At 39.3% G+C, this 10,054-nt stretch overlaps 1 protein-coding gene across 1 annotated transcript; it reads left to right on the top strand.

The window, feature by feature from the left end:
- Positions 1 to 517: 517 nt before the first annotated feature.
- Positions 518 to 6,313, top strand: LOC122641625 (beta-glucosidase 12-like). Its single transcript, XM_043834911.1, has 13 exons — positions 518 to 700; positions 814 to 883; positions 2,446 to 2,504; positions 2,635 to 2,710; positions 3,165 to 3,242; positions 3,652 to 3,739; positions 3,852 to 4,104; positions 4,860 to 4,975; positions 5,072 to 5,289; positions 5,370 to 5,401; positions 5,712 to 5,814; positions 5,903 to 6,011; positions 6,110 to 6,313. The coding sequence occupies exons 1-13, from the start codon at positions 518 to 520 to the stop codon at positions 6,276 to 6,278; spliced, it is 1,554 nt and encodes a 517-aa protein (XP_043690846.1). The 3' UTR covers positions 6,279 to 6,313.
- The last annotated feature ends 3,741 nt before the right edge of the window (positions 6,314 to 10,054 follow it).

Here is a 10,054-nt window from a genome sequence, read left to right as displayed (position 1 = left end):
CTACCCACGGTAAATGGAATCTCTCATTCACCGTGGGACAGGAGAGGATGAGAATGGGTATCAAGAGGATATTTTGGAATATACTAAAACCCTAAGATGGGTTTAATTTGTGAACCCTAAGAGAATGGGTGAACCGTCCTCTATAGGTGGAGGAAAACTTTGCCCTAAGTTCAATACCAAGTTAATACAAAACACATGCTATATTATTGTTCCAACAACTGCTTACCTTGAAAAGTAGCCAAAGTGGGTGATATCTTCTGCCAAGTACACTTCTTTGAAAACTCAAATGTGCTCTTGCTTGATTTCCACGTAACCATTATAAAGATGGATACACTTATACTTTATACTTTATCTTCTATAAAATTTAGAATACTAAAATTGCCCCAAGAAGAGGACATAAGGGTATTTTGGGCATTTCAATGAGGATTTTATCTTTTTGTGATCACTATTGTCTTAGTAAACTTCCTTATAAATGTGAGACGAGGGAGGAGGGAAAAAGAACACAAATTAATCATCTATGACAATGGAAAACATTCAGACTCACCTCTTGTTGCTCTTGGGCCTGGTGATCTTAATCCTGGCAAACTCGCTGGCTCATACTAATAATTGGATGGTATCGGCGAGTTATGACTCGGCTTCATTCAATCGGAGCAGCTTTCCGGCCGGTTTCATTTTCGGGACTGCATCTGCTGCTTACCAGGTATTTGATTTCACCTGGTTCTGGTTCTGTTAACCCATATGCATTCTAAGCTTCTATATTAAACACAATTTCATATGAACTTCTATACTTTTGTGTGTTTGTGGTATTCTCAGTATGAAGGGGCAGCAAAAGAGGATGGCAGAGGCCCAAGTATATGGGATACATTTACTCATAAACACCCAGGTCTCTCACTCCCCTCTCTCTCTCCCTCTCCATTTAACTACAGAAAGATTGTTCTTCAAACAAGTTTTGAGAATTTGGTTTGGAAATTGGGAGAATCTGTTTGTTTAATTTTCTGTTAGTGGCTCTCCATGTGCTCGGACCTGGCCGGCTCTCCTCCAGCCGTAGAGTTGGAGCTGGAGGATCCAGCGCATTCCAGCTCAGCAAAAACAGGGGTGTTTGGGTCATTTCACAAGTTTATGATTGGGTGTTTTCTTCGTGAAAGTGATTAAAAAGTTTAAGAGAGAGAGAGAGAGAGAGAGAGAGAGAGAGAGAGAGAGAGAGAGAGAGAGGGGCATAGCAATATATTATGGGAGGTAGTTTTTTTTGTCTGTGCCTACGCCAACACTCCCATGTGTCTATATCTCTCCTCCTCAAAACAAGGGGGTAGAGGTATATTTTCATGGATCCAGATCTTCTACGGCCCGGGCTGCCCGTCCTGCCGTGCTGCGCAGACACAAGGTGATGCGCATTGACCACCTTACCCCTGCCAGAGTGCCTTGCCCGAGCGGGGGTAAGGTGGTCATTGTGCACGGCCCTGTGTCTGCGCAACACAGGCAGGACAAGACAATGCGCCATAGAAGATCTATGTTGTATTTTCATATGGGAGGAGAGAAATAGACTAATGGGGCAGTGTTCTTTACCCATATATTATTGTGGGTAATACTAGAAAGACGAAAAGGGTGGCTACACCGTAGACAGAGGAAAAGTGGGGACACTGTTAAATCTATTTTATTAGTATTTGCCTATAACATAGTTGAAAATTCAGGTTTTGACTCGGGGAGTCTCCCTAGTTGAGTTAAAAAAACATGAAATCTAGTCAAGAGTTATGAAAATTCCTAAAGATCTTAGAAATGATCAAACTAGGTCCAAGTTAATCCAAGTTTTCATTGATTAGGTACTTTTCTCGAGTCATATGGAACTCATTTAGTCTATTTTTTTTTTATTGAACCATATATTATTCATAGACTATAAGTTTAATCTATAATTAAACAAAATCTTAGAATATTTTTTCGTTGTCTTTAATATAACCATTTTTATTCTTCTTACTTGTGAAGCAACTATAGCCTGATCTTTCCCCACTCGAGAACGAGAAGAAGAAAGATATTAGAAAAATAAGATGAAAAAATGACCCGCCCTAGTCACTAGGTTTTGAAAAAGACAATTCAAACTATGATTATATGTGTAATTCATTTAATTGTAGAAATGTTTCTCTACTTCTTGTGATTGAAAGCTTTACTAAGGGGTAGATGAGAAATTTTTTCTACAACCCAAGAAAAGGTGGAATTTTCAAATAAGCAATTTGTGAAATTTAATTTAGTGGTTTCATTATCTCAACCATAATGGTTTAATCGTCTCAATCATAGTCAACCTTTCATTGGACTTTGCCCCCTATACTAATTAAAAAATCCTTCTTAATTTCTTTTTCTTCCCTATCAAGAGTTTTTTTGTTTTTTTTTTTTTAAATTAGGATTGGCCCATAATTAATTATGGTTAACTAGACATATACTATGGTGATGTGGCAGGTAAGATAAAGGACCATAGCAATGGAGACGTAGCAATTGATTCTTATCATCGTTATAAGGTATCTACGGTTCTGATCTCTCTAGTTACTTAATAAGATGAAGCATATCACATGGAGAATTGTAAATGAAGTAATCCATCTTAATTATAATTAAGATTAATAAGTGGGGGATATATTTGTTATTTAACAGGAAGACGTGGCGATAATGAAGGATTTTGGGTTGGATGCATACAGATTCTCCATCTCTTGGTCTAGAGTTTTACCTTGTAAGATCATATCAATTAAATCTTATTTATTTATTTTTATAATTATTGTGACAGAAACTTAGAATTTTATATTATGTATTTGCCGCATGACTAAAAATAATGAAAAAGAGAAAATAATTGATCAGAAATATAATTTAGAGTTTAGAGATAATTGTCAGTTCCATGTAATCTGACCATCTCTCATGCTATTTTCATTCTACCACCCTCTCACATGATGAACTGTGGACCCCAAAATGTCATCATTCTCTCTTCTATTCTGATTATGTGGGACCCATGCAGATGATATCATTTTCCTAACCTTCATTGATATGACGTGGAGATTCCTTCCTATAGTATTGGTCTTGTGAGAAACCCTCTCCTTTGTTTCTATTATTGAAATAAAGAAGCCATGCAAAGTACACACATGAGATATGACATTGGTTCTAACGGTTCAATTGTTAATTCATTTTTTCAGATGGAAAGGTAGGTCGAGGAACAAACAAGGAAGGCATCCAATATTACAACAACCTCATCAACGAGCTTCTATCCAATGGTCATTATTGAAATCTCTCTCCCTAATTCATTCATACAAGGGTCGAGGGAGTGATCTACACACCTTGCATGCATGGGAGTGTCTCACCATTAGTACATAAGGGGCCCACATGGTCAGAGAAGAGAGAAAGGGAGAATTATTCTCTCAGGTTCTCTGCTCAGTACTATTCCCTAATACTTCTAATAAGAGGGGGGGTGGACCCCAACCCGAACAGTGTGTTCGGGTTGGGGTAAGGTGGTCATTTCTGCCCCCTATGAGAGGAACCGGATGAATTGTACCGGACAAGAAACCTGGGAGGATAAAGATTCAAGAGAAAGTATCAAAGAGTGTCTAAGAAAAGAGAGAATGTTTGATGGGACATGTGCACTTATTTGAGCATTGCTATTATTATATACATAAATGCATGCAGGAATCCAGCCCTTCATAACTCTATTTCACTGGGATCTTCCACAAGCTCTGGAAGACGAGTATGGTGGTTTCTTAAGTCCTCACATAATGTAAGTAGCTAAAAACGTATCCTTTTATTTTCAACTGTGCCATATTGATCGACTAGTGCCACCAGACTTAGAGTAGATGATAAAATGCTAACCCTTTTAATCTAATATATAGTGATGACTTCCAAGACTATGCGGAGCTTTGTTTCAAAGAGTTTGGAGATAGAGTTAAGCATTGGATCACCCTGAATGAGCCATGGAGTTTTAGCAATAATGGATACAACTTGGGCATCCATGCACCTGGACGATGTTCTAAATGGGTGGGAAATTGTACTAGTGGGAATTCTGCGACTGAGCCCTACTTGGTAGTCCACCACCAACTTCTTGCTCATGCAGCTGCTGTGAAAGCATACAAGAAAAAGTATCAGGTTAGTTCTGTCATTGCATCAAAGAATCGTCGTGGGGTCTGGGTGTTTCCTCCCAAAAATCAATGTGGGAGAAGGCCAAAATAGTTTCGTCATATTCTCAGCCTCCTTCAACTGCCAGAGTTACTTGGAGTAGGACCAATTGTTTTAGGCAGTTTTTTCTTTTTTCCTCTTTTGTCAATGAAGAAGAAATGCTGAAATAGTAAGGGGTTAGCATGGATGTGGTCCTTTGACTAGTTCTCTTAGTCGGCTAGGTGATAAATCGGGTAGCCCCTCATGTTTGGTTGTTTTGGGCTGGCTTTACCCTTATATCATCTTCGGATTTTCCTTCCAGTTTGATTATGCTATAGGGATTAGTCATTTTTTTTTATCTATTCTTTGCTCCAATTTTTTTTTGGGGATGGTGAGGGGGGGGGGTGTCGGGGTCCTCTACTGTCGTGTGCGCCCGATACACAGCAAGGTGGCGAAAAGATTGCCCTTCCCTTACCTGAGCAGGGGTAAGGTGGTCTTTACCGCCTTGCTGTGTCTGGGGCGCACGGCAGTAGGGCCAGCTCGGAAGTAGAGGATCCAAATCTTGTTGGGGGGGGGGGGGGAAGGGGTCGTTGAATATATTTTAATCACAAAAAGTACGAGATTACTATTAATTTACTAGGATAAAACTTCCTCCTGTGTAACAAGATTTTACACTGAGTTTGTGTGTGTGTGTTAATTAATTAGAGTTTTGGAAATGAAAATGCTAATCTAATGTTGTGCTGTAGGCATCTCAAAAGGGAAAGATTGGAATTACAATAATATCACACTGGATGGTGCCCTTCTCAAAGGACACTTCCAACTATGCTGCGGCACAAAGAGCTCTTGATTTCATGTTTGGATGGTGAGAATCCTTTTTAATTAATGTCTAGTTAACTAAACCTTTTTTAATTACCATGGCAAGCCTTATGATGTACTCATTCCTTCTTTTAATATATAGGTTTATGCACCCATTAACCTATGGTGATTATCCGCAAAGCATGCGATCTCTAGTTGGAAATCGCTTACCGAAATTCTCCGTAAATCAGTTGAAGATGGTTAAAGGATCATTCGATTTCCTCGGACTAAATTACTATACTGCTAATTATGCATCTAATCTTGCCTTCTCCAATGATCTTAAAATGACTTATTCGACAGATTCTCGTGCTAATCTCACCAGTAAGTTGAAATACAACCCTAATATGATTAGTTAAGTTGATATCATCATATTTACATAATAATGTGTTTTCCCATGACAGCTGAGCGGAATGGGATCCCCATTGGTCCAAGGGTGAGTTTTGAGCAATTAATTACCTTTTAATTATCTTTTGTCTTATTCTCAAATGTTCTTAAAATCACGGGTAAAAAGGGGGTTTAAAAAATCCCGTAGAATGTGGCATTTCATGATGTCATTATCAGACATTTTTCAATTCAAATACACATGAAAAATGACAGAGTTTACCCTCGTTCAAAAAAAAAAAAAAAAATGGTATACTAAAAAGACAAAAAAGAGTAAAATTACAAATTATTTGACACCTTAAGGAGTGTCGCACGATAACAAAGTTCATTATTGATGTAAACTTTATTTGGATTTTCCACAGACTGCTTCGGATTGGTTGTTCGTATATCCTCGAGGAATATGGGAGTTATTACTTTATACAAAGCGAAAATATAATAATCCAGCAATTTATATTACTGAAAATGGTGAGACAATTGCCTTGGAAAGAATCATATATATTGTCCATGTAATCAAAAAATTGATTTGAATTAATTTAATATTTGTTATTTATAGGGATATCAGAGTTCAACAATAGTACACAGACATTGGAGGAAGCCTTAACAGATAACATGAGAATCGACTATTACTATCATCATCTTTTATTCCTCAACAAAGCCATCAAGTGAGTATTTCTCTACACAATTTCTCTATATAAAGCATAGTGATCCCTTAGATTCCTGTCTTGAGTGTTTATTTATTTATTTAATTTTTTGGTTACAGGGAGGGTGTTGATGTAAGGGGATACTTTGCATGGTCATTGTTGGACAACTTTGAGTGGGCCGATGGTTATACAGTTCGATTTGGTATTAATTATGTGGATTACAAAAATGGATTGAAGAGATACCCAAAGCACTCTGCCAATTGGTTCAAAAAGTTCCTCCAGAGATAGACTAATATAGACTATTCCATGCATATGTACTTCCATTAATATATTGTGTTTTGCCCATATATAGTAACCTCTACCACCCATCTCTCTCTTTCAAATTGTTTTTTCCTTTTTTAATAAAGCTATGACTTCATATACCCTACGAAGGGAAATGCCATGTACTAGTTGCTATTAAGTTTTATAATAATCTGGGTCAATGGGGGAGCATGTCTGGGAATCTACTTAAGGGTAGAAATGTCATTTCATGATGCCCTGTGAGAAGGCATAGAAAACACCACCAAGTAGAGAGATTTTTTTCAATAATTAAATCAAAATCTTATCACATCCATGGAATTTTTTTTTTTTTCTTTTTCTTTTTGGATAACTACTATATCTATGAATTGGACTTGTGGAGTTGGTCTACGGGTTAGGCTTGGGCCTTAGCTCTCTTTGGATTGGGCTCACTTTAATTTTCCCAAAAATGAAAATGTAATGCAACAGAACGAATGGTAACTGAGATCACCCGACAGGTTCCTTAAGTTCAATCTTGGAATAACCTTAATAATTGGTTGGCCTGGCCTAGGTTACCCAAGCTAGCCAGGGCCAGGCCTACGTATCTCGGGATGTCATGATGGCCGTCTGATGCCCTAGTAATGAATTCTTCCAAATATTACTATGTTCGTCTGATGGGATTGTCATGCCCATCATTCTATCTGCTCATTTGATTGTGTCGATAATTTGGACTTGGGTAGGATGTTCCTCCCGAATTAGAGAACCTTCACCCTCTTGAGCAGCTGGATGAAGAACTGGTTAATTGGATCGCGGGATTGTGGCGGTCCAAGGTTCACCTAAGTGTAAGTACCGTGGTCCTCTGCGATGAGGTTTCCTCAGCTTTTGGCGACAGACTATTGGATCTGGTAATGGGGGGGGTCAATTTGATACATTATAAGGGGGTGAGGGTCATACTTCATAAAAATACTAAAATAAAATGAGGAGTTGTCACCTAGGATTAGGGCCTAGGACCCAATAAGTGTAGCCCTATTCGTTATGAACGGAAACGGGCTACAGAGCTCCATATGGTCTGATCAGAGATTTGGGTAAGGGGTCAGGTTACGCATGAGAAGGTGTTAGGCACCCATCTTGCTCGACGAAAACCGATCTTTCTGTTATAGATGCTAAAAAGACGAATATTCTCTCTTTCTATGACAATGAGGCTATATAATGTTAATTATATCTATATTTACAATATATACATTAAAACGGGAAAACACAAAAGACTACATTGTAACGACTAAAATGCAATGATTATACCTTCATAGGGGTATACCTCAGATCTTGACGATCCCCTAGTTCAGGGGAAGACGAACGAATGGACCAACACTTGGTTTCTCGAACAGGGTAACGACTCTCTGGATGTGTCTGTAAGCGAACAGAATAACGGCTAGTAAAGGGGAAGTTTCGTTATCTGTGATTGGATAGAATAACGGTTATAAAAAAGGAATTTTCGTTATCCGTATACAGACGGAATAACGACTTGACCGAAATGGGATCGCTCTTCGGATGTGTGGGTAATCGACGGATCTACCCACAACTCGAATAGCTAATCGATAGATCTACCCGCAACTCAAGTGGGTAATCGATGGATCTACCCACAACTTAGAACACCGCTCAAAAACCTCTCACAAAGGGCTAAAAGAGGGTAAAAATAGGACTGGGAGGGTCTCCCTCAGCTTGGAATTGCTTGAAATGAAAGGAGGGGGACCCTCCTATTTATAGGGGAGGTCCCATTTCCACAGCGCTGGGTAAGTTGTCCACGGCGCCGTGGATGACGTCATCCTGTCGACGTCATAATCCTCCACGGCGGCGTGGCTCCTTACACCACTATCGTGGGAGGCCTCCACGGTGCCGTGGGGCACTGTCCACAGTGTCGTGGGCGATGTGGTCCCCCTCTTCCTATTTTTTAAGCTTCAAATGGGCTTTCTTGAGGTTTTGGATGTGTTTGGGCCCATGGGCCTTGTCATTTTGGTCTTGGGAAAGGAAAAGGGGTGTGATGTCCATCGCTTGTGTCCCGTCGTCATCATCGCTAGGGGGGTGACAAAATTCAGTGTCTACAGTTTGCCCCTCTTTGGCTGAGGCTTGTGCCAACAACCGAAGGGTAAAGACAAAAGACGAACTTATTTTGTCACCAAGAGCATGTACTGTTGATGTTTTGCTCAAAGGCGGTAGAGTTGCTAAAACAGGTGGTTAATCCTTCGATAAATTTCAAAAGAGAATCCAAATCATTGTTACTGGTATATTTTGGGGTTTTTCTTCCCTTCGACCATTAGAGTTTCTTCTTTTTTTTTTTTTTCCAGGACGTTTTGGGGTTCTTCCCCTCGACCTTTAGGGTTTTTCCTATTTTCAACTGTCTTGGGGTTCTTCCCCTCGACTTTTAGGGTTTTTCTCATTTTCAAGACGTCTTGGGGTTCTTCCCCTCGACTTTTAGGGTTCTTCCAATTTTCAGGTTTCTTAGGGTTCGTCCCCTCGACTTTTAGGGTTCTTCCCTGCGACTTTTAGGGTTCTTCCAATTTTCAGGTGTCTTGGGGTTCTTCCCCTCGATTTTTAGGGTTCTTCCAATTTTCAAGTGTCTTGGGGTTCTTCCCTGCGACTTTTAGGGTTCTTCCAATTTTCAGGTGTCTTGGTTCTTCCCCTCGACTTTTAGGGTTCTTCCAATTTTCAGGTGTCTTGGGGTTCTTCCCCGACTTTTAGGGTTCTTCCAATTTTCAGGTGCTATGGGGTTCTTCCTCGCGACTTTTAGGGTTCTTCCAATTTTCAGGTGTCTTGGGGTTCTTCCCCTCGTTTTTTAAGGTTCTTCCAATTTTCAGGTGTCTTGGGGTTCTTCCCCGCGACTTTTAGGGTTCTTCCAAGGTCTTTTCGAAAATCTTTTCCTTTTTCAGGGTTTTTTCTGAATTATTTTTCTTTTCTAGGGTCTTTTTTAAAAATTTTAATTTTTAGGGCCTTTTTTGAACATTTTATTCTTCAAGGTCTTTTTTGAAAATTTTCCTTTTCTAGGGTCTGTTTAAATTTTTTCTTTTTTAGGGTCTTTTTTGAAAATTTTTCCTTTTCTAGGGTATTTTTTGAAATTTTTTCCTTCTCCAAGGTCTTTTTTGAAAAGTTTTATTTTTAAAGGCCTTTTTTGAAGATTTTTATTTTAAGGGTCTTTTTGGGAATTTCTTTTTCTTTTTTTAAAGATATTCCTCACAGCGCCGTGGGGGATATTCCATGGCGCCATGGCTTGGCCCCCTTTGCGTATTTGTTTATAAGTGGGGTCATCCCCTTATATTTCTCATCCAATTTCGTTTCGAGACTGTCGTTTTTTTGACTTTTGAGTGAGATGGCTTTCCGCAGGCGTCCACGTCAGTCTTCACATGGCCTACTAGTAGGAACCACAGACACGGATGCTCGGGTAGATTAGTACCCGATCGGGACAATCTTATGGGACACCTCTCGCCACATCTACTACGTGATCTGGAGGCAGTTGCCTATGGTAAGTGTTCCACTTTATCTTGTATGTTCTTTTTTATTGCATTTATTTACTTATTAGTCAACATTTAAATATTTAAACACGTAAATCGAGGCGAGGTCCTTAGATGCTATATCAAATATCTTTGGGCACAACAATTGAGACAAGTCCTGAGAACTCCGTCCTAAGTTCCTTTAGGTACACAAATTATCAGATACCGAATAGATAATCTTTCGGCCCAACAATTAAGACGACGCTATCAGGTGCCACATCGACAGCCTCTTGACACGTAAATTGA

The sequence above is a fragment of the Telopea speciosissima genome, chromosome 10 (genome assembly GCF_018873765.1).
Source record: "Telopea speciosissima isolate NSW1024214 ecotype Mountain lineage chromosome 10, Tspe_v1, whole genome shotgun sequence".
Classification (NCBI taxonomy): domain Eukaryota; kingdom Viridiplantae; phylum Streptophyta; class Magnoliopsida; order Proteales; family Proteaceae; genus Telopea; species Telopea speciosissima.
The sequence above is the reverse complement of the archived record's forward strand: the minus strand, read 5'-3'. Positions and strand labels throughout refer to the sequence as shown.